The 23,327-nt window shown below is 49.2% G+C and overlaps 8 protein-coding genes across 8 annotated transcripts; 4 read left to right on the top strand and 4 right to left on the bottom strand.

Moving 5' to 3' along the window:
* Positions 1 to 318: 318 nt before the first annotated feature.
* Positions 319 to 3,286, bottom strand: BGW36DRAFT_363822 (putative C2H2 finger domain protein; the record flags this gene model as incomplete). The annotated part of the gene is made up of 2 exons (XM_046214497.1): positions 319 to 3,056; positions 3,133 to 3,286. 2 exons carry the CDS (start codon positions 3,284 to 3,286, stop codon positions 319 to 321), a joined length of 2,892 nt encoding a protein of 963 aa, XP_046067582.1.
* A 4,600-nt stretch (positions 3,287 to 7,886) lies between these two features.
* BGW36DRAFT_304842 (putative mRNA transport regulator) lies at positions 7,887 to 11,219 on the bottom strand (the record flags this gene model as incomplete). Its single annotated transcript, XM_046212012.1, has 8 exons — positions 7,887 to 7,975; positions 8,034 to 8,567; positions 8,614 to 9,039; positions 9,091 to 10,374; positions 10,425 to 10,515; positions 10,611 to 10,883; positions 10,939 to 11,031; positions 11,091 to 11,219. 8 exons carry the CDS (start codon positions 11,217 to 11,219, stop codon positions 7,887 to 7,889), a joined length of 2,919 nt encoding a protein of 972 aa, XP_046067581.1.
* Positions 11,220 to 11,650: 431 nt separating this feature from the next.
* BGW36DRAFT_304789 (putative small nuclear ribonucleoprotein SmE) lies at positions 11,651 to 12,056 on the top strand (the record flags this gene model as incomplete). Its single annotated transcript, XM_046212005.1, has 3 exons — positions 11,651 to 11,791; positions 11,854 to 11,944; positions 12,004 to 12,056. 3 exons carry the CDS (start codon positions 11,651 to 11,653, stop codon positions 12,054 to 12,056), a joined length of 285 nt encoding a protein of 94 aa, XP_046067580.1.
* A 122-nt stretch (positions 12,057 to 12,178) lies between these two features.
* Positions 12,179 to 13,015, bottom strand: BGW36DRAFT_305694 (putative 5-formyltetrahydrofolate cyclo-ligase; the record flags this gene model as incomplete). Its single annotated transcript, XM_046212092.1, has 3 exons — positions 12,179 to 12,294; positions 12,360 to 12,860; positions 12,925 to 13,015. The coding sequence occupies 3 exons, from the start codon at positions 13,013 to 13,015 to the stop codon at positions 12,179 to 12,181; spliced, it is 708 nt and encodes a 235-aa protein (XP_046067579.1).
* Positions 13,016 to 13,260: 245 nt separating this feature from the next.
* BGW36DRAFT_305372 (chaperone for protein-folding within the ER, fungal-domain-containing protein) lies at positions 13,261 to 14,144 on the top strand (the record flags this gene model as incomplete). The annotated part of the gene is made up of 4 exons (XM_046212063.1): positions 13,261 to 13,389; positions 13,451 to 13,565; positions 13,617 to 13,807; positions 13,848 to 14,144. 4 exons carry the CDS (start codon positions 13,261 to 13,263, stop codon positions 14,142 to 14,144), a joined length of 732 nt encoding a protein of 243 aa, XP_046067578.1.
* Positions 14,145 to 14,468: 324 nt separating this feature from the next.
* On the bottom strand, positions 14,469 to 15,076 carry BGW36DRAFT_305370 (Yqey-like protein-domain-containing protein; the record flags this gene model as incomplete). Its single annotated transcript, XM_046212062.1, has 2 exons — positions 14,469 to 14,874; positions 14,934 to 15,076. 2 exons carry the CDS (start codon positions 15,074 to 15,076, stop codon positions 14,469 to 14,471), a joined length of 549 nt encoding a protein of 182 aa, XP_046067577.1.
* A 408-nt stretch (positions 15,077 to 15,484) lies between these two features.
* BGW36DRAFT_305416 (putative non-repetitive nucleoporin) lies at positions 15,485 to 19,746 on the top strand (the record flags this gene model as incomplete). The annotated part of the gene is made up of 5 exons (XM_046212066.1): positions 15,485 to 15,761; positions 15,814 to 18,276; positions 18,321 to 18,412; positions 18,460 to 19,086; positions 19,138 to 19,746. The coding sequence occupies 5 exons, from the start codon at positions 15,485 to 15,487 to the stop codon at positions 19,744 to 19,746; spliced, it is 4,068 nt and encodes a 1,355-aa protein (XP_046067576.1).
* Positions 19,747 to 20,255: 509 nt separating this feature from the next.
* Positions 20,256 to 21,145, top strand: BGW36DRAFT_53514 (putative integral membrane protein). Its single transcript, XM_046222401.1, has 3 exons — positions 20,256 to 20,614; positions 20,680 to 20,832; positions 20,899 to 21,145. The coding sequence occupies exons 1-3, from the start codon at positions 20,326 to 20,328 to the stop codon at positions 20,985 to 20,987; spliced, it is 531 nt and encodes a 176-aa protein (XP_046067575.1). The 5' UTR covers positions 20,256 to 20,325; the 3' UTR covers positions 20,988 to 21,145.
* Positions 21,146 to 23,327: the final 2,182 nt, after the last annotated feature.

Raw genomic sequence — 23,327 nt, 5'->3', positions numbered from 1 at the left:
GAATGAAACTGCAGTAAGGGATAAGCGGCCGGGCGGCGGCGTTCGTTGTTGGGGTAACCGCGTCCCACTCTCTATTTACATACAGACTTACATATTGAATAATGAATATACTCATTATTATAATATATTATAGATGTTTGATTGAATAAGTCAAGGTAAATATTTATCGAATAAATATATTGTCATGTACATCGTTACAAACACAACTATCCTCCCAGCCCATCCAGGTATCGTAAAGAAACAGCCAAATCAAACAGCCTCCTTTTGCAAAAGCCATGCAATACATACAAATAAAGACACAGAAAAAGAAAGGTTTAATTAAAAAATGCTCTGCACCGTTTTCAGCTTCTCAATACACCGTTCCAGCAACCCCGCCGCCTCGTGCAGCAGCTCCCATCGCGTATCGCGAAAACTCGCTTGGAGGTGCATCAGCAGCCCGAGGCATTGATTGCGGCCCGTAACGTGCTCCAGATCGCTGGGTTCGCGGACTGCCCCGATCGTTTGTAGAAAGCGCTGCATGTCTTGGATCTGCGAGCCGGCAGTGGGCAGCTCTGGAGGTGACGGAATGGCTCCTTCTAATGCGTACCCATACGACCAGACAACCAGGGCCGCCAAGTATACAACCCACGGCCGGTGGAGTAGAAAGTCTTCGCGAGCAGAGTAGCCGGCTGGCTTGACCATGGATTTACCGTTTGGACCAACGCGAGATATGTGAGAGGGTAGTAATACTTGACACAGAAACTTCAGAGCGTAGAATGTTGCGTCCCGTGCGGAGGCTTTGGTGGCCCATCGTTCTGTCATTTTCTCTCGCGCCGTGCTGTAATCCCGTGGCGTGATTGACCGTCCCAGCAGGCGACTTGCTCCGCCGAAGACCTGGCAGTCGACGATATCGACATGCGACACCATGTGAGCTAGATGATGAAGCACCGTGCGGGACTCGAAGGTGTCGTCTTCGTGGTATTGCGGCTGGAAGAAGCTTCTATAGCCGCCCCGATACCCTGAATCGGCCAGCGTTTCATCGAAATCCCGTTTCCAATTATCGAATGCCCGCAGTAGCGAAGCCCGCCATTTATCTCGCCCACCTAGTGCTTGAGCAACACCCAGAGAGCTGACCTGCAGATCACGTTGGTTCATATGCCAGCTGACACTAAGTAAGCCGGCCATAAGAATGGTCCTGCCAAACCCATTGGTTCGCACTTTCTGTCCTGTCAATGTCTTTTTCAACCCGTCCAGGAACATAACCGGCTTGACCCCGTTCGACTGAAGAACGGTCTGCATACGGGACACCTCCGCTGCACTAGTGGCAGACCACAGTGCCTCGTCGCATGGCAGAGGCAGACGCAGCTCATGTGCAACCATCTTGACAGAATGTCCAAACATCGTACCGTGAATCGAGTCCATTACAAAAGCACCAAAAGCAACGCGTCTGGTCGCTTCGGTTCTAATCCACTGCGACCACGAATCATCGCGCACTCCGGTCTCTGATGTGGCCGTGGACGACTGATTCCCCTCGCGATAACTGGCTGGAGAATCAAGCGCTGATCGACCTAAGAAAGAGCTGCCCCGTCGCATCAGCGTCAATGTCGTATCGTGGTGGATATGTGCCCGTTCATGCAGTGCCCGGGTCGAGTAACTCTTCTCGTACACCTCCAAAAGCAGCAGCGTCTGGAATACCCATAGCTTTGCTGGTGGCCGAAAATCGACATCCATGAAAATCTCCCATCGGATATGCCACGCCAAAAAGTTGGCTAGATCGGCGGCCGCCTCGGTAACGAGCTGTCCGTGGGCCTTCTCGAGCGTGGCCGCTCCGATAGCCATCAGAGACAGGAGCAGTAACGTGGGGGTGCGATCTGCGACGAACGTAGGCTTGTGTAAGATTGGGAGTTGCGCATGGAAATGGAGCCAGTACGATCCGACATACGTTTGCATCATCCGAAGACTCAAGATATGACTATCAGCATCGATATCGCCCTCCATCAGTGCCTCCTTGCGCGTATTCACCGCCGAATGCGCCGTCTCGTTGAATCGCGTGCTGATTAGGTGAAGGACGTCTTGTCGCTTCTCCTCCGACATCATCGCCTCTGGGGGTGTCGAATCGAGGATACTCGTTACACTCATCGGATGCTGTGGAATAACATTGGGGTAAGCGGAGCCGTATGCCGGGTCATTGCCGGCGAACTGAGCATGAGTCTGTGATGGATCAGAGTATCCCGCCATCATATTCGAGTAATTTACCGGCGATCCCGTCGTGGGCTCGTTGAACAACCAGGCAGCAAAATCGTCCCCCATGGCGAACGGGGAGCGATTGTACGTCTCTCCACCAAAGATGGGGTATGGGTACGAGGAATCCACTCCAACTCCATTCTCCGCAGAGCCAGAGACCATGCCGGAATTTTCCATAGCGCTGAGCCCTGCCGGACCATAGTGACCTGATTGAGACAAGTTTGAGTTTGAAAATCCCAGGTTCGACATGGATAGATCCTGTTGTGACATGTACGTAGTCGAGCCTAGAGGAGGACTAGTGGCTAGCCCACCAGAAGACATATAGGCCGTTCCCGCATTGGTAGTACTCGGACTCCGTCGTAGGTCGCTTGGGCTGAATGGGGTATTCTGGTAAGTCGATGCGGATACAGGGCCATAAGATCCAGTGGTATACATTGCCGTCTGTGCCTTGGAAGGACTCATTACATAACTGCTGGCGCTATCCGACCTCCTGATTCCTGGGTCACCGCTGGCAAATCCTGTTTGTGGTGTCAAAGGCGGGTAGGAGACATCTGTCGAGGTGAATTCGGCTGCATGAATACCGGTCTGCGTCGACGTTGATGTGCGTATTTTAGGCGAGGCCTTGGTAGCCGAAGTATTCTCATCCTGCGTTGGGCCTGGCGGAGGAGATGGTCCTGCTCGCAAATTGCCAGAGGCTTGAGCAAAGTTGTCGCGTTTCTGCAACTGTGAGCCGTGGGTGGTGTGACGTTCCCGATGGCGAATGCAAAGATCCTGTCGAACAAAAGTCCTGTAACAGTCCGGAAAGTCGCAGCGATAAATCTGTTTGGGGGTATCTGCAATTACACAGGGTCAGCCACTGAGCCGCAAACGATATCTATAATTCTGGAAGAGGTAGAGGCTGCAGCATACGATTCAGCTGATGTCGATGTAAATGCTCGGCGCGGGAGTAGCTCTTCCCACAGCCTTCATGCTGGCAGTCGAATTTCCTATCTGGAGGCGCCTTGCGATTCCTCTTTCGCTTCTTGGTGTCTGCAGCCCCATGGTCCCGCGACTCGGCGCCCATAGTGCGTATTGCCACAGTCATCTCTCGCCGTGTATTCAGGTGGTAGAAAAATGATTTGGTTGACTCGTTCACCGACGTCTCTGGTGTTAACCGATGCCTCTGCTCTGGCTGGTTGGAATCCGAAGTCGGACTGGGATGTACGCGGTCATCAGCGAGCAGCTATGTTAATATCACCGGCGCGAGGCGCGCGAGATGATATTGCAGGCACGCACTGTGCACAGGCGTGCAGAAGCAGCAGTAGTGAGAACAGACAAGAGTCGAGCGGACTGAGCTGTGAGTAGTCAGTACTGAGGGGTGAGATGCACCTGTGGGGCGCGGCAGTCGCCGACGCCGGGGAAAGGCCGGGGCTTACAGTGCGGTTGCAACTTACTATGAATGCAACTACGTACCACGTAGTATATTATTATATTGGAGATGTTCTGGAAGCTCCACCGAAGCGCGTCCAAAACCGAGAGAGAGCAAAGAGGACTGTCGGGGAGAGTCACGCTTTATATGCCGCATCACTTTGTTCCTCGTCGTTTTGTGATATGCTCGTACGCTTTCTTTATTCTTTCTTTTTTTCTGCCATCCTCTAATCATCGTGCCGCATGACTAGGGCGAGCCCGACACCCGGCAAAGTCAATTACATCCCCGCCCGAGATCTCAGCTCTGGCTGCCACCGCGACTATCGCAATAATATAGCGGGAGTAGTATTATGTAAACGTTTTTGGGTCAAATATTGCCCCTGCCGCTGCATGCGCCTAAAGTCTGATGTGCTAGCAGCTAGTAGGATCGTCGTCATGTGGGTGCGGCCCGACTGGATGGCAAGCTAAGAGGAATCTATACACAGCACAGTATACTATGCGTATTGTGCAGTGTATGATTCATGCTGTATGCTCCAGGTTATTATTACAAGGCTATGGAGTATGTCTTCGTCCTGATATCACGCAATAGCTAATTATATGCAGTTGACAGGATTGGGGAATGGCATGCCAGCTTCCTATTCGTCTGTGCATATTTTGAGGAGACGATCGGCAAGATCGTGCAGCAATAATGGCCACATTGGCGAGTCAGCAGTCTACTATTATTGATTGCCACATTTTGTCTCGCCGTTAGTTTCACGATAGTCTTGCAGTTGCATCTTTCCAAATGGTAACAGTCTGGAGCAAAAGGATGATAATAGATCGGAAATGACGACAGAAATCATGATCGAATACGAGACGGGGCTCTCTCGCCACTCGAAAATTCAAAAGTTTGGACGAATGAGAGGAGGCAGAAATGAAGCATTTTGTGCAAAAGAATCCCGCCCCATCCGCGCCACGTTAATATTAAAATATTCAATGTTGTTGTGGAGAGTGGCAGAACGACACCGGGTAATCTAAAACAAACCAAAACACCAAACAGTACCATGCACGCCCTCGTAGAACTAGATGACGACGACGACGATGATGATGGTGTAGTAGTCTGCAAAGTACTGCGTGTCTGGCGGAGACTGATAAGTGAGGCTGAGCGGCCTGTCCCGAGAATACTCGTTACAATAACGGATTGAATAATGACATGGCTATCAAGAAAAGTCTTCACAACGGAAAGGCCCGCCCAGCATGCACCGAGCAGCACTTAGCCAGCATGCACCTAGCGCTTAGCACAGCCTGAGCTGCACGTGCGGGCCCCAGGGCCTGTCTCGATTGGCCAAGCCAGGAAACCGAGATCTAAACTGGAGAGAATATAATAAAAATCAGGGGAGGCGTGAGGCTGGAGCAGCAAACCAGAGATGAGAAGCCGCAGCTCATTCTGCATAACTCCCCAGAAATGCTCGCATAGCCACCGATCATCCCTATTATGCCAACCCGCGCTGTCGTTGCATTAGCCTGGATCCTGCTCTGTAATTGCACTAATAACTACTAATAGAATTATAATAACATGATCTTTCCAATAGCATCAATCGTCAATGTCACTGTCGAGCAAGCTCTAGCCGGCGCCGATTAGCAGGATTCATGAGTGCTTTTTCATCGACACAATGATCAGATATTAGCCACCGGTGTGATCTATTCTGATCTATTCTGGTCTATTCGGATCTATTCCCTTTGCGTGTTTTTGTGAGCAGTCGCCGGGAATAATCTCCGTGAGAGACAGGCATAGTCACATCGCTTCATAGAGTCTATCTAGGCCAAGCGCGAGTTGAGACACTGGTCGAAAATAAATAGATTATTCTATCATGAATTGAGAGCCAAGTCGTTCTTGGTGGTTGCCCCATTGCCTGGTCATTGCCCTATTGCCCATTCCCATAATGGAAATAATATTGCATTTCGCGATAGCCGCCGGAAAATGTACCAGCAAACCCTTCCCATTGGACGGCCACTTGCCCCGACCAGGGTGAGCCGCGGAGAAAAGATCCTACTCCTGTCGAGCTAATTCGCCCTCGGAGATCTCCCCTCCTAACACCATACACACCTGCGCAGGAAATAACATGGAAGGGTCAACGCTAAATGGTGAATACGAGCAGAATAGGCCGCGCTAGTGTGAGCTTGTCGAACCCGAGACAGTGGAACCAGTTTGGTTTTGACGCATCACGCCATTGCCGCTGTACGATCACGCAATTCCGAGTCTTCTTGCCTGGTCAGCGCCTGAGTGAAGCCTAATTGTACGCAAGTGAAGATGAGCAGTACCAAGATGTCAGTGACCTGTGTTGAAAGCAGTCTCGAAGTCGTCAGGCACCAGACGATCAGTCTGGGCATCCAACTACTAACAATGCAGTACAATAGCTCTCTCTGCACCCGTAAAAATCTCTCCGTTGATTTAGCCTGCTAATTTTCAGGGTCTGAAATTGCCTGTGGGCCAATATACCCTCCTCCACTAGTATAATAGCACCATGTAGTAGTACATACTACGTGGAGTTTTTCCTGTCGTATGCCGATTCGTCTCAGCCTTGTGGCGATCATCTCAGATTGACGGCTGATTCCTCTCATCTTTTGATTTGATCGCCTCCTTGACACGCAGCATCACCAATTCGCGAGTCTCCATATCCAAGTCAATGTTGCTAGACGCGGTAATTAGATCGAACCCCTGTTCAAGGAGGCAATACCAAGGCAGACGGGACGAGCGATTGGCTCTCCTACTACCATGCCCTACCACACATATTCGATAGTTTCTTGACAAAGCTCCTGTCATGGGGCTATGTAGGCAATATCTCAGGAGAATATCCCCTGAGAGTTGTTGCAACATTGGCCTGCTGTTTAAGCTTTCCTACATTTTCCGACATCTAATCATTCAATGAACAAGACTGTGATACAAGCCTGTAACAGTGTAAGCATATTCATATGGAGAGGATCGATACCGTATTCCAGTCCCTGCCGTACTATACGCAGTCTTTCGAACCGGTCAGAGCCTAGAGCCTAGTGGTTTGAAAACAACCAAGATCTTCATGCAATAGCTTCGAACCTTTCGATCTCTCCCTCGAATAAGCTTCCGTCTCTCACTCGTGCAGATGACAGCGGCAGATGGTCGTCCGTTGTCGCCTAAGTACGTGGAGTCATCGTCCACCTTTCGGACAAGCAAGCCTCTTCGTAATACCGCGTGACCGTGACTCGCGTACGTATCGTTGGTGCTCGAAATTCCCGCAGTGACGCTTGTAGTTGGGACTGTTGGGTGCTAGTGCTTTATGCTATCATTTACGATGAAATGACAAACAATAAGCTGTCATGTTGATCGACAGTGCATAGAGGATAGAGATTAGGGTATGGCATGTCCTCCGTCAATCTGTTGTCTCCTCTATGGCGTTTCCAATTTCTCGGCCGGCTCTACGTATGAGGAGTTTTTGATACTAGGCGCCGTAGTCGCTATTAAAACTGAAATCCAGTGGCAAGGGGAGGGGTGAGTCTTGTCATTGGCCCACGATTCGTGTGACCTTGATACGCTGAGACTAAGTAGGATGCTCGGGGAGATGGGGGATCAGGACAGACATACCAGACTACTGTTATGCAAGCTTCCATTCTGATGAAGTATGAAATATCATATCATCTTTGCATGCAATCTTTCTCGAGCGGATACAAGATGGCAACGCAAGGAAACGGCGAGAACTGGAAACTACAGGTGGTGGCCGAACATGTGACTGGCAGACCACAGTCGCTCCTTCCTTCTACTGACGCCAACTGCCAAGGATCACGAGTCCACAATATCGACATAGTTCTCCCATGCAACATCTGCAATCAATTGATATTTTGAACCGCAGGCTGATCACGATACTGTGGCAGGACATTGAGGTGGTTTAAAGAAAAGTTGTTCAGTAGGTCGCCTTCTATTTCATTCCCCCCGGGTATAATTGTTATACACTACATGACAAAAAGCAATGATGCAACAGGATTCCTGCGTCCCAGCGAAAACATAACCTTGAGGACTCACAAAATGCAGCATCTCAACCTGGAAAGGCGAACAGGGATCCTGTTAGTGATGTGATCTTACGAGACGGCCGACACAGGCCTCGGCCATGGGCAAAGTTATACCTGGATGGGAGTGTGCTCAGAATTGCTGCAGTTGCTACACGATGCTGATAGCCTTTGAATCCAGGTCAGGTCCATAGAAGATAATTTCAAATGCTTTTGTTGTTTCTATCCTCGCACTCTGACTATCCACTGAATCGAAATCGTGTAGCTTCCAATCTTCCAAGGCCGTCGCGGGGAGCCACATTTCGTCGGCGATATGAGTTGGTGAAATCTATCATTGTGATGAGTAACAGTTTGAAGATAGAGGTAGGAAGCAGTGAGTTTCTTACCTTGTAAGAGTACACGTATCCTGCGAGTCTCGCCAGATTGGATCCTCTCTGAAATACTTGTCAGGAGTCTCTCGGCCTCCCCGGGCTTCATTGTCCCTGCTGGGAGTCTCTCGACTGTGGACTGGACCCAAGAACCAGTCTGTGGTGGCATCATTTCAAATAGAGTCATAAGAATACCCGATGCATCTGGGAAGCAGTCTTCTGGGAAACTGAACATCATGCCTGTCATTACTCGTTCAACGAGTAGTTGGCCTTGGTTTGTCAGCAGATCCTTCACCGAATTTTGAACTTCGATTGGGTTGGTGTAAGGCTTTCCGTCGGAGCTGGTGAAATTAGACATCGACGGCGTTTCGAATGCAAAGCTCAAAAGGTCACGGTAATAATGCAATGTCGCAATAAGCGGGTCGGTCTGTTGTAGAGTGAGGGCACTGAGACCAGCAGAGAAGATCGGTCCCACCAAAGATGACGTGACACATTCCTGAGGATAGAAGCGGACAGCATCGCTGGCCAGACGGAAGTAATCCTCGATAACTGCTGCAGTTAGCGCACAAATCTTGTCAAGTATTTGAGTAATACTTACCGTCTGGGAGCTGTTCAGGAGGCAAGTCGTTCAAAATTCGTAAAAACGCAATACTTTGCTGCTCAAAGAATTGATACACAGCTTGACTAGTTGCAGAGTCCACAAGTTCTGCCCCCTCTGCAAATTCCCGAACAACGGCGTCAGTCGCCCACAAGAAGCAACCCTCTCGCGATGCCTCAAAGCCAGCAGCCAAGCTTTGCGCCAGACTTGGCAACAGGGAAATCATGGCTGTCCTGTATGAAATAACCATGTACCTCCAGCAACGACAAACGCGCTCTAGTATAGGTGTCGACTTGGTGAAGTTCAATACGAGTGTGTTCATGATCGGGAGAATTTCACCGCAGTACTTTACGGCAGGATTCTCGGTTCGAGGGCCAACGTAAGGTGTCACAATTTGAATGAAAATAGTAATTAATTGCAAATGATCTATCTTATTAGTAAATGGCATTTGGTACTCTTCAGAATCCGAGAACTTACCTGCTACAGCCTTTTGGCCTTGTTCGTCCTGGGCGTTGTTGGCTAGGTTCATAACTCTTGCCATGATAGGGTCGCAGAAGAGTTTCATAGATTCGTATACCTTATCAAGCGGCTGCAACGCAACAACAGCGGCCACACCCTCAGTAACCTCTTCTTGACTGGGTGGTTTGAGCTTATCGAGAACTGATTCGTAAAATGTGTGCAGCTGAGGGATATGACCCCCAAGCAATTTACTACAGTCTGTTCCAAGATATTTGAAAGCCAAGGCTGCAGCTCCAACAACGTCTGGAGAGCTGTGCTGAAACCCAGAGATAACATAATTAAGCTGTGACTCCAATGTTTCTGGATGGTTCGCAGTCCACTCTGTATATCTACCGAGGGCCATGATTGCCGAGAATCGGACTTTTTCGTGATCAGGGATCTGAACGATGAGAGGAATAACTTGAGGAAGGACTGTATCCTCTTCGATATCCACCATTCGACCCATAGCTCTCATGCTAAAAACAGGCGCTTCGAGCTCTTGCCAGTGGGGGACGTGTTCGTTGGTCGACTGCGAAGCGTATTTTGATACCCATTGCTGAATTTGCTGATATGCCTTCATCAGGCATTCACTCACCCCGATTACCGCGCAACAATCCTTGAGCACATCACCCATAGAATGACGGAACATTCGGAAACGGTCTTCCTGTGCGCGGTCACCGTCGAAAAGATCGGTTGAACCTTCATCCTCCGGTTTTGGAAACTCGAGATGCTTAATCATAATGTCGACCAGACGGGAAAAGATGCCGTGGAAGGCTGCTTTGGCTTCGGCATATCGGTCCAACACAAGGTATTGCTTGAGCTCGTACCAGAAGTTAAATGTAAAAGACACGGCCTCGCGTTCTTTGTCGAGAAGACAGCACTCAAGGACAGCTTCAACGAGCTCTCGGAACTCATTGGGAAGTCTGGCAACTAGAACCACCCAAGCTTCTCCAGCCTCAGCGAACAGTCTAGTCAACCCTTTGAAAGCTTCCAAATCGTCTTCCTCTACCGTTTGTCTAAGTTTCGGTCGAAGAGAGACTATCCGAGGGTACAATTTTTGAATTGCAGCAACCGAGTCATCCACCTCCCGCGTATCTCTGTAGATCGAACATATACAGTCGACGGCCGAATCAAAAGAAGAATCGTTATCGAGGGCCTTTAAAATAACATCCAGCAGTGGGGACTCGACAATCTGCGTGGCCGGAATTTCGCGCAGCCAAGACGTTATGCAGTCAATTAATCGGGGGTTTGTAGCCGCAGAAGCTAGAAAGAGTGAGCCATCGGTACCAATAACTGCCCATAAAGACACATACCTGAAGACTGCGAGTATTGAAGGAGAAGGTGCATGACCTGCTCCGCATTATCGTCCAAAAGCTCTTTCGTCCTGGTCTGGAGATCCTCTTCCTATTTTTCATCGACACATTAGACTCTCAGTTTCTTGCCGTAGCACACATGGACATGCGTAAAGACGGTAGTTGTGATTAATCGTTCGAACGTACACTCAGGTTGATTTTGCGACCTTCCGTCACTTCCTCGGGGAGAATCCTCAGAAACTCCAGAACACAGTCCCCCGCAGTGCTCCCTAATGTTGATCCTACTGTCGCTAAAACGTCCTTCCACGTGGTCATCTGGATCGCAAGATTGGCTAGGCACACGCAAAGCTGCGTCTGAATGGGACGCGGGCCCGCAGCAAATGTGACAAGCTGGCTCAGGATTGAATCTCGTAGCTGAAGAACCGCATCGGGCGGCAACTGGTCGAGGTCATAGGTTATCTACCGAGCATCAGCAATGCTTTCCTTCCGCCTATGTCAAAGAAGTCCCTTATACCTTTCCTTTCAATGTGGTTGCCGCAAAAAGTTTCGCCTCGATCGGAATATTTGTGGACTGTAACATGGCATGCGTCATCGTCCAGGCGTCGACCTGAAATTCATCGGTGTCAGAGCCACGAACATGCTGGATGTGGGAGCAGATAACCGTACTGATTTCTGGAATTTCTCAAGAAACTCATGGGCGTGCGCCTTATCGGAGCGCGACACATTGCCCTGCATTGTCGCGACTGCATTTAGCACGGGGGCAAACGCCTGCCCGTCGCTACCTTTGCTTGTCATGGTGGTGATTTTATTAATGTGAGGGGTCAACGACGATAGAGGTGGGGATCTGGAGCGAAGAGCCCCGGAACTGACAGGCCGATCGAAGTCCGTCTGTCGCTCTAAACAGGCATTAATTAAAGGTAGAGGTCAAATGAAGGGAAATAAAAAGGCAATGCAGGATCTCTGGCGCGCTGGTTGAGGCTGGGAAGCGAGAAGGAGCGGCGATCGGTGGTGGTAGTGGCATATCGCTCTAGTGACGGAATCCAAACAAGCCAAAAAAAAGTTCGAGCCGCAACCTTGAGCTGCCTGACAAAGTCGGCCTGCAACTTCCTGCGGCAACTCCACCAGCACACGACCGCAACCCGTTTCCGCATTTGCAACATAACACACTCTTGCGCATTCGCCCAGATATCTTTTTGGGCCTGCTTCGCTCATTACGCTACGACAAGATGACCGGTCGCGGCAATACAGGAGGGCGAAAGACGCTTCTTGCGCCCATCCATTTCATTTTCAAGCTCCTCCAGCAGCGCTCTACAGTTTCAATCTGGCTCTACGAGCAGCTCTCCTTCCGCATAGAGGGAAAAATCCGCGTATGACTGCTTGCCAGCTCCTATCGAATTGACTCTTGTACTAATCTGATTGCTCTGGCTAGGGATTTGACGAATTCATGAACCTCGTGATCGACGACGCCATCGAGGTCAGACTTGCGACAAAGAGCGAGGAGGAAAAGCGGAGGAATCTCGGTATGTCTAATAAAGTAAAATATTTTTTATCTTATCCAGTCTGCTAACAAGCTGCGCAGGTCAAATCCTCCTGAAGGGCGATAACGTTTCCCTGATCCAGGCCGTCCAATGATTGTGTCTTTGAAATCGGTGGTGTGACATATCTGTGTGTGTTTGGCGTTCGGGTTGTTCTTACAAAAACAAAATCGGATTTGTCTTGGTATAGAAAATATCAATGGGCTATATGAGCGTGTGTTACGAGGCTATTAGGCTGCCGTCACCGACAATGACTGCATCTACGGGTTGGTCATGACTTGCGACGGGGACTTCTTCGGGAGGGAATATAATCTGCTCCTTCAAAGCAAGGGCGACTACGGTATTGGAAAATGGAAGTATTAGCAGAATTACCAGCCATCCAAAGGATCGATCCTCTTACCAAGAAACGGCCTTTTCCCCGCCCGCGAAGAGCCTTCGATTTCCGTACTGTATCTATTCAGAAAATGATCATAGTAGCCTTTGCCATGGCCTAGTCGTTTCAATCCAGTATCAAATGCCATTCCAGGCATGATAATTAAGTCCAAGCCAACATCATCTAGAGCACCACCCCGTGATCTATTAACTGCAACCCCCAACCCCCCAAAACAGTTTTGCTTCGTGGGGATAGAGCTTTTGGCGAGCGACGGTATCCCCCATTTGTCTGGCTCAAGTGATGTAAATTCTTCCATGGATTCCAGACGGAGCATGTCCATTATCGAAACTCTTGGTTGTATGCTGATGTTATGCGTATATGGGATGAAGACTTCTTTCCCACGAGCCAAGGCATCTTGAACGATACGTGTGGTAGAAATTTCTCCGTAGGGCATAGAAAGAAATACACTGATTCTCTTCGCGTTGAGATATTCCGGTAAGGTGAATAATTTATTGGTCACGATCGTTGCTGCGAGCTGTTAGTTATATATCGTGGTATTCATGCGGAAATATATTTATGATTTGAGCCTAACATTGAGCAGTCGCTGATTCCTGTGGCAGAGTCTTGAGAAGACTTTGGACTTTCTGCCGTAATTCCTTTTTCACTACACTCACAGCCGCCATATTATCTGCGATAGTAACCAAAAAAAGATAGCAGTATGACGTCTAGGCGTGGGTGATGCAGGAGGGGGTCTTCCGGTGGAGCCCTGTCAAATGGGGATAGATTGGATTCCGCGGAGACGGAATTTCCTTAGACCTACAGCAGCAGCAACAACAACTAAGTAACGGCAGCATTCTCGCCCCCTTCTTAGGATCGCGTCGATGGTCAGTTTAGAGTCTCTTTTTACAACTGCCGACCGTGTGCCAAAATGGTGGCTAACGTTGCTAGATCGCTTGTCTTGCTGCTTAGTTCTCTGATCTATACCACCTGGGCGGCGGTGGATAGCCAATTGACAGGAACATGGACGTCGAAATCACGCCAGGTTGTTACGGGTTCGGTAAGGAAACTTGAGAGTGTGAATAGCTAGTGCATGGATTGCTCATCAGTAGGTTGTTTAGGGATTCTACGACCCTGCTGCAGATGAACTCAAAGAGCCGCCCTTGACGGGTATATCGTATTCCTTTTCAGACGATGGGTATTATGAAGAGGCGTATTATCGGGCGATTTCTGAACGTGAGTGGTCTTGATTTTTGAGAGCAAGCAGAATATAATGGTGGAATCTAGCATCCCAACCCGAATGCGCCAAGGGAATATTACAGTGGCAGCATGGGTCTTATTCACTTCAGCCCAACGGCTCCCTTGTGTTGAAGCCGATTGCTGCGGACGGTCGTCAGCTATTATCGGATCCATGTGCTGGTCGCACTTCAATGTACAGCCGCTACAACCAGACTGAAACGTTCAAGGCAAGGGCTTTTGTTTACTTGACATGTTGACGGTGGTGCTGACTCGGAGTAGAGCTACCGGGTATATACAGACAAGTTTCACGGCGTACTCCGGCTGGATTTGGAACAGCTCGATGGATTGCCAATTCAGCCGCTGTACATTCTCTACAACCCCCCTGAGATGTTACCTACATCGAGTTTAAATGCTACGGATTCAAAAAAGTCCAAGAGAGATATAATCCTTGATGACACAACGGGCAGAAACACCTTGTTGAGACATATTGAACCTGTTATCCGTGATGGTTCGTCTTGGTGGTGGTTTGGCGTCATCATGACTTCTGTGGGAGGGTTGACCTTGGTATTTTCATGAAGCATTGTCCCTGTGGGGTGATCTCTTTTCCAATGTCGTATCCACGGAATGTGGAGGACAGTTCCATATACCTGCAAATGAATTTTGATTGCGATTCTTAGCGTTGCCCTGTGGTTATGAAGTAGATTAATGGGGGATGCGTAGAGGAGCCGTGATGTGCGCATTGTCTTCAAATCGTCATTAATATATTGTATTCGTACATGTTGTTAAGTAGTTGTGCTACTCAAAGCCTGGACAGACAGAAAACCCCCAGAGTCTTCCCAGAACTGCTGAGGAGAGATGGGGAATTGGGATTTGACGGGTCAGCGACATGTCAAATCATGTTTAATTCTTGGGAAGCAGTTCTTTGACGACCTGAGCAACCTCTGACTTATCCGCCGGCTTTCCATCCAAAGCGCCCCCAGGAGCAAGCAGAGTTTTCAGTACAAGCCCGGGGTTGAGCTTGCCTCCTTCTCTCTGCAGTTGTGTAATGGCATTGGAAACAGTCGCCTTGATTTCTTCGAGACTGATTGTTTCGACCTGATCGGCATATTCTTCGAGCACCGCTATTTGCGAATCCTCTGTCTCTTTGAGGTCTGCTCTGTTAGCTTCCGCAAATTGCCTGGACGCGTCCTTACTCGCTGCAACCTTTTTCTTAATTAGCGACAGCAGTTGGAGGTCGGTTTGAATAGGAGACGACGTTTTGGCGGCGTTATTGGTTTCGGAGATCAGAGCTCGTAGCACGTTCAGCCTTCAAAGATAGAGCTTAGCCATTGAGAAGTGAGTCAAAGTCAACTACACAGAGCTCACCTCGGTTTGTCTTTCTCGCGCATCGCTGTTTTGAGATCTGAGCGAAATTTGGCCATCAATGGCGGCAGCGAGTTTGCTGTCGTGGAGTTCCATCGAATGGCACGGAATCCCAGACGGGACGAGAATCTGACGGTGCTGAGCATGACAAACAAACAATTAGATGTATATGAGAATAATAATACAGTGTCGAAAAGAAAAAATGTCTTGCTGCTGTTTTTCAATGGTACAAACAAATCGCAAAGTAGAAATGTGAGGCTGGTAGAAAGCTCGACGAAGCTAAACAGTGGTCCGTGCGCGAAATTGTTTCTGGGCGTCGACGCCTTCCTTCTTGACCAGGCGGCTTGCTTTCTCTAGCACGTTGAAGCTTGAACCTCAGCCCTGAGTTGAGTGGGAAAGAGGACCAGCGCGGCCGAAACATTCTTTCTCCTTCTCTGCCTTGAACGCTCGTTCGCCGTCTATCTCTAATTTACCTGTTTTCCAGCTTCTCTGTTTTCGCGGCTTTCCTCACGCGGGGAGAGCCTCACCGTGCTGCCCACGGACTGGACACGAAAATGTCCTATCCAGCTCTGACGCCGACTAGACCTCTGCCTGGAACATATTTTCAAACGCCTGCCCCCCCTGCTGTCAACAATGGGCCGCTTTTCCCAAGCAGAACGCCCTCGGCGTCTGCCGCGCGATCAGAATCATCTTCGTTCCTCCACAGGTTGTCTCCAGCAGCTCCAAGTGCGAGAAGCGAGACTTTGAGTACACGAGAGCGCGCAGCGCAAACGATAAATGATACTCTTACGCATGAATCTCGATATCCGGATCTAGACAGCTATCTGTCTCGTGCGTCAATCCATGATTATTCTAAGTTAGTTGTTGCTGACCAGCTTCGCAGAAGGTTTCTCCTCGGATTATGACATCCCCTCCCAGCCAGCGTGGGCTCCTTTTCACAAAGTCAAGATGTACAATATCCCGGACCAAATCTTCGATCAGTACAATCGCGCACAAGTGTCGACGAGTATGGGCTTGTTTGCTGAGTTGAACCACGCCTGGGTTGCTATTGACAATGCGCTCTATCTATGGGACTACACCCACCCAAACCCGCAGCTTGTTGGATACGAGACCCAGGCAAGTAGCGTAAATTCGGTTAAGCTCGCGAAACCTCGCGCCGGGGTCTTCTTGCCATCGATAACCCATGTTCTCGTGATCTCTACAGCAGCAGAGATTATCTTGCTAGGAATGGGATGTGAGATAGTCGCTGGAGGCGCGAAGCAAGTGACATTGTATCAGACAGGCATGTCGACTTCAATTCGAGGGCTTGATATTCATGTGATTGCCACGTCAGACTCGACTGGAAGGATATTTTTCGCCGGATCATCTGACAACGATGTTTATGAATTCACATATCAACAGGAGGAGAAATGGTTTCAGGGTCGTTGTGGGAAAGTCAATCAAACAAGCTCACGATTCTCATCTTTCTCGCCGTCTCTCGCTTTCGCCCCGAAGCAGATGGAGCATGTTGAGCAAATGGTAATGGATGATACTCGCAACCTACTCTACACACTCTCGTCTTTGTCTACCATTAGAGTTTTCCATCTAAAGCCCGACGGTACATTGGCTCTCGCTATCACGAAACCAGCTATCGACATATATTCGAATATCGGTCACATTATTCCTACGAATGAGACGCTGCATCCCAAGGTGAAGATTGTGTCTATCAGTCCCGTGCCGACACCCGAAGCGTCGCGATATCATCTAGTAGCTACGACAGCAACTGGCTACCGCATTTACCTGAGCGCTACAGGATCATACAGCTGGTCGTCGGCTCCCAGCGGTACTAGTCCTCCGACAAGCATGCAAGCACATTTCGTTAAGACTCCACCATTCGACAGCCCTTCGATCGCTGGTGGCACTAGTGGTTCAATGATGCAATTTCAACAACCTGCACCTGGAGCTACGGTCGCTATTAAGTCCCTTGATCCTACGCGTATGGCTCAACGATTTCCTCCAGGTTTTTTCTTCTGTTTCACATGCAAAGACCCTTCACAGAAAGAAGATACCTTGTTTGTCTCTGCACCTGACTCGGGCAGAATTGCCCGCGCCCACGAAAATGTTATTCCCCCTAAACCTTCAGAATCAGCCATATGGCTTTCATTAGGTAGTAGGGCTGAAGATATTGGTCTCTGTGGGACCCCTCTTGCGTCCGTGGCTTCTGCGAATGGATTTGGAAATGAGTTGGCTATACAATATGATCAGCCGGCAGCAGAATTCGCTATCCTAACCAACACAGGCGTTCACGTTGTTAGACGGCGTCGTCTTGTTGATATCTTTGCGGCACTTGTTCGCCATGGCGGTGGCGATGAAGGTTTAGAGGGTGATATCAAAAGCTTCATTCGGGTCTACGGGCGCAGCGAGACTCTCGCCACTGCCCTGGCCGTTGCATGCGGTCAAGGAGTGGAAATTTCTCCAGATTCTCGCCTCTCGAAAATCAACGATCCAGATGTTCTCGAGTACGCACGAAAGGTTTTTATTGAATATGGCGGTCGCCCATCCATGAATGAGAACGCTGTTGCAGATAGTGGAGCCCCTGCAATCGATGCCATTGTTCCTTCTCCACGTCATACTGGCATTGCACTGTACATGTCCCGCCTCCTTCGATCTATCTGGAAGAAGGAAATTGCTATCACCAAACCATCAAAGACTGGGCCTATAGAGGTAACACCTTCTGTGAGCATATCCAAACTTCAAAGCATCCAGAAAGACTTGTCTTCGCTGCAGGAATTTTTCAAGACCAACAAGAATTTCATCGAAGGCCTTAGCGGCCCAGAAGCACTTGCTCGTGCCGCAACGAAGCAGGAGGAAATTGCTCTGCAGGCGGAGCACCGTGCACTACACTCGTTGGTACAGCTTTTGTCTGATACAATTGAGGGCATCTCCTTTGTTCTTGTTCTTTTTGATGAACGTGTCGATGAGATTGTAGTCGCTCTTCCTGAAGAGGCTAGACAACGGTTTTTGAAACTCACATTCGAGGAGCTATTCAGCACCGGAAAAGGATACGAGATCGCCAAGGAACTCGTCAAGGCGATAGTTAACAGGAACATTGCAAAGGGATCTAATGTTGAAACAGTGGCTGATGCATTACGACGCCGATGTGGTAATTTCTGCAGTGCCGAAGATGTCATCATCTTCAAAGCTCAAGAGCTTCTTAAGCGAGCTACTGAGACTGGTGCAAACTCAGAGCTGGGTCGGAATCTACTTAATGAGAGTCTACGCCTGTTCAGCCAGGTTGCCGAGGATCTGCCGATGGATTATCTTGTATCTGCAGTGAACCATTACATCGAGAACCAATTTTTCGCAGGTATGTCAGCAAGTGATGATCACATGGATGGAATTAACACGAAGCAGGTGCTATTCAACTTTGCTTGGCTGTTGCAGGAAGCTCTGATAAGGCCAATCTGGCTCTTAATTGGATCATGGACGGCCGTTCACTAGAGGTACGATAGATTCGACTCTAGTGTTGAATTTACTAACATTCTGCAAGGACTCACGACACAATTATTTCGCGTTCCGCAAGCAATGCTATGATCTAATTTTCAAGGTTGTTGTTGCAGTAGACACATCAGCTGCTTCAGACCCTGGGGTGATTGACGGCCAATACACACCTGTTGCTAAGCGACGAAATGAAGCCTACGGTGTAATCTCCGACTCCGATGACGAAGTTTTCCTCACCAGCTTATATGACTGGTATCTTGACCAAGGCTGGAACGATCGTCTTCTCGCAACCAAATCGCCCTTTGTTGTCACATACCTAGAACGCAAATCCGTCGACGATCTCTATCACGCCGATTTACTCTGGCGCTACTACGGACAGTCGGAGCGATACTTTGATGCTGCTCGTGTGCAATATCAACTCGCACAAAGTGCATTCACTCTTCCGCTAAGTCGTCGTATTGAATACCTCGGACAGGCGCGTGCCAATGCTTCGACTTTCACCCCCGATATCGGCCGTCAGTCACGACAGAAACTTTTGCAAGAAATCGGCACCCTTATGGATGTTGCCAATATTCAAGACGATCTATTGCAACGATTAAAAGAAGATACACGCTTGAGTGAAAACAAGTCAGAGGTATTGCACGACATAGACGGGCCGATCATTGATCTTACTTTGGTATGTCAGATATATTGAAATTATTAACATGATTCACTAATATTTGTATAGCTGTTCAACCGATATGCGGATGCAGGAGGATATTGCGACATTTGTTTGCAAATCTACTATGTTGCTGACCACCGAAACACAGCTGACATTCGGTCAACCTGGGAGAACCTCTTGGACCAAGTCCATAATGCAACTGTCGAAAAAGGCGATGCGGCACCGTACGAAGCAGTGATTGAAAAGGTTCGGTCGCTAGGCAGCCGCCTTCGTATGTCCGAGATTGTGTTCCCGATTTCCGTCGTTCTTCCCATGATTGAGCGTTATTCATTCAATTACCAGCGTGATATTGGTCCACCGACATGGGTTGTCGATTTGTTTTTGGATCTAGAAGTTCCTCACGAGACAATCTACACAACACTGGAAGGCATGTTCTACAACGACGAAGCTCCATTCACTGGAACGAACAAGAGATACATTGCCAACGACCTATTATACATCATTCAAAGATGGTATAGCGAGACGGTCCGGCTAGGAGGAACAGTCTTCGGCAACGATGTCATGGCGGCGCGAATATCAGAAATGCTCATTCTTGTACAACAAAGTGGTATCCCCGCTGAATACGTCCAGTTGGCGCAAGAATTACGAGTACAAATCGAAAACAGCATTCGATAGACCTTTTTGATTTATCTCCGCATCTACGATACCATTCCGTCCACGCAATCTTATTCGTTTAATTCTGGCGTTGATTGTCGATAAGAGAGATATGAGGGGTACGTGTTGGAAATAAATGCATACAGAGAGTTGTGTCAGAAACTTAGCGTGTATCTTGGGCTGCTTAAAGCTTTGATTTCCAATTTCTTCGTATCTCTGTGTTGAAACTTGGGAGGTGATTATTCATTTACGTGTGATTCGATCTGACGTGATATTTGCTTTGAGGTGTCTTTGACATTGGAAGTCTGAAAGAGCATAGGTAGGGATAAATAATGACATTGATATTATTAAATTTATTATAAACAATAAAATATCGAAATATTAAAATACCAATGGATCGCCATATCAATTATGTTGAATTAACTGTGCTGAAATCAATTGATTGATATGAGTGGTCGATCATGTGGAGTACCGCGTAGTTCATTGAGACCCGCCATAGCTTATCCTCAATCCTATTGTTATTCTGGCGACTCTACTCCAATTCACAAGAACTACCTTTGCCCCATACAACAATAGCAAAATAGAAAAAAAAAAAAAACCATGCCATCCAAACGCCCCCTCCTCTCCCGCAAAACCGACCTCGCCCTCCTCATCTTCTTCTGCCTGCACACCTTCTTCACCAGCTGCCTCGACTGTCTCGACCTGTACCCGTCCTGGATCCATGCCTACCCACCATTCCCTCACCTCCTCGCCCTCCGCTCCTTCTACATTGACACATACCAGGACAAATTCTTCGTCGACCCGCCACCCTGGTTCGTTGCTTGTACCTGGTTGGAATTGTTGTATCATGTGCCGACGTGTATATGGGCTGTTAGGGGGTTGTATCGTGGTGAGTCCCTCCCCCCCTTACCCTTTTGGTTTTTCGGGGTTGGTTGGTTGGAGCTAAGAGTGTAGATGAACCGCTGCTCCCTATCGGTTTGATTGTATGGGCTGTGGAGGTGTTCATTACGACGTTGCTTTGTCTCGTGGATATTTGGAGTTGGGTTGATAGGTCGACCGAGGTGAAGTGGGGATTGACGGGGTGTTATGCGCCGTATTTGGGTATTTGTAAGTATACACGAGTATAATATGCGAAAAGACTGGTTTGGATGGGGATAGCTGACTTGCATGCAGCCGCATGGATTGTTGTTGTGATGTATGGACGGTTGAAAGACGCGTTGCTGGGGCAGAGGGAACAGCGGGAGAGGATTAAAGAGCAGTGAATATAAAAATCTGTGGGAATATCTACTTGCGAATGGAAATGTATTCACGTCAAAAATCTGGGGCATCTATCTATCGTATCTTGGAGAAGGAAGGGGGAAAAATGATGAAGCTGAAGAATCTTCGAAGGATAGGAGTAACGACGGTCAACTTCCCACGAGAAATTCAATCGCTTGCGGAATATTGCCGTTGCTGGCGTTTAGGCTATGGATTGCTTGTTCCCGTGAGAACCCCAGTTCTGTGATCTTGGCTATGGCTTCTGGAGGCCAGCGCGATGATGCGCCCAGTGTCCGGCCTTGGCTTTGCTGTGGCGGTGCTGGCTGCGCCGGGTTCTCAGCCGGTTGCGTAACGGCGCCGGAACGTGCTCCGACCTGTGCTCCGTCTGCACCGCGGATGATGGGCTCGTCTTCGAATTCGTCTTGGAATTGTTTGGGGATTTCGGCTTCGCCGAGGAATGGCACTGCTTGGTCCTGGATCACCAAGGCGCCCTTTTTCAAGTCGATGCATGCTTGATGGCGCTTCAGCATATCGAGGCCCAACAGTAGGTCGATGTGTTTCCCTTCCATGACCGTGAAGGAGCAGGGTAGAAACATGGATCCGATCTTTAGCTGCGCCGAGTGAACTCGTCCGATGATCGTTGCTGTGCCCACACCCTTCGCGATACCTCCATACCGTTGGTCCACGAGACGCATGATATTACAAGCTGCGGCACATTCGGGAGACATGATGGTTACTTGGGCACCGGAATCGACGAACGCTTTGATAGGATGGCCGTTGACTTCGACGGGGATGTAAAGCATGTTGACACGGCCAAAGGCTGTTTTCACCAGTTAGATGATATCCTAGAGTAACAAGGGGACTGCACATACATTCAGGATGATGTTCCATAGCATTGTGTAGATTCTCTGTAACGGCCTGCTGCCGGATGATTTCCTCGATCTCTCGTTGGGCATCGATGTTGAATGGATCGGCGTTAAGAGCAGCGATTTTGGCCATCTTCTCTCTCTCAAGCTCGGCTTCCTTTCGCTTCTGAGCAAGGAGAACCTCTCGAAAGCGCGTAGAGTCCTCTGCCGCAGCTGCTAGTTCGGGGTTCTGTCGGCGCACAGTTTCCATAATATTGGGATCGCCAAGCACGTTGAGTCTCACTGTCTCGGTATCAAACATGGGTTGTTGTTGTTGCTGCTGATGTTGTTGTTGCGGGGGCCCCATCCGTTGTACTGCCTGACCGCCAGCTCGATTGTTTGCTTGTTGGCGGCCTGGCATCCTCACATGGACTATGAGTATATCCCCATCCCCAACACCGACTTGCTCTAGCGTCGCAGCATCATTACCGAGTACTTGATTATTGTAAACAAGGCTCTGTGCCGATGGGGGGATATTCGAGTCGCTTTCGATGACGGCCTTGAGGACCTCCAGGGTCATGTCTCCGGCCACATCGAGGGATATGATGTCGGCGTCCGACTGGTCGGGCTTGATAACGCTGACAGCGATGCGCCTATTGAAAACTTCGCGTCAGTTCAAAAAGTATGAGATGGAACTAGTCCTGATACAATCACTCACATCTTTCCACAGTTTGGTCGCTCTCGTAGCTACAGCAAGCTCAGCAAGCTTGGGTTGTTATCGGTAGGATGACGGATGACGAAATGCAACGGAAGCCGTTTAGCGAGAACAAATCGCCAGCGCAACAAGCCGCCCGCTCCGAAACGAAGTTCCTTTGCGTTCTAGTGTTTTCTCCTAATGGTCGCGAGACAATACTAGGCAACAAGGGACAACGTAAGAGAGCTGGCAAAGGCACGCGGGGAGCAAGCGTTGTATTGGTCGGGACGGCGGCCGAGAGCGATAGTGGGGAAGGAAGCAGCAGCACTTCACCTGTTACTGCTTATTATGCTTATTATGCTTATTAGCAAGTGTCTGCGACCAGCGGCGGGGGAGCGAGTCGACTCTTTATATCGCCTGCCGGAGCCATCATTCTTTCCGCCAGCCTGGTCTAGGCACAATGGAGGATAAAGAGCGCATCGTATGTCACGAGCAAACATGGCGGCCGATCCGGATGCGGTGAGGTGCATCCAACGGCGTGATCAAACGACTCCCTATCTGGCCTGTCCAGCCGCAGGCCTACCAGAAAGGAAACCTAGGCTTTCCTAGCCTGCTGTCAGAAACCTGTCGGTAATGCGCACACGCAAGTGGGTTGGGTGCCTGATTTTCAAGGATCACCGCCGGCGGAACACTTTGAGCATCGCATCGACCAGTGTCACGTCCAGCATCCTTCCCACCGTCGATCCTGTACCGTTATTCTGTGATAAGTACCCGAGCATCCGAAAGTCTCTGTGACGGCGGGGGTC

The sequence above is a fragment of the Talaromyces proteolyticus genome, assembly GCF_021365285.1.
Source record: "Talaromyces proteolyticus strain PMI_201 chromosome Unknown BGW36scaffold_12, whole genome shotgun sequence".
Taxonomy (NCBI): domain Eukaryota; kingdom Fungi; phylum Ascomycota; class Eurotiomycetes; order Eurotiales; family Trichocomaceae; genus Talaromyces; species Talaromyces proteolyticus.
Note: the sequence above shows the minus strand (reverse complement) of the source record. Positions and strands in the feature narration are given on the sequence as shown.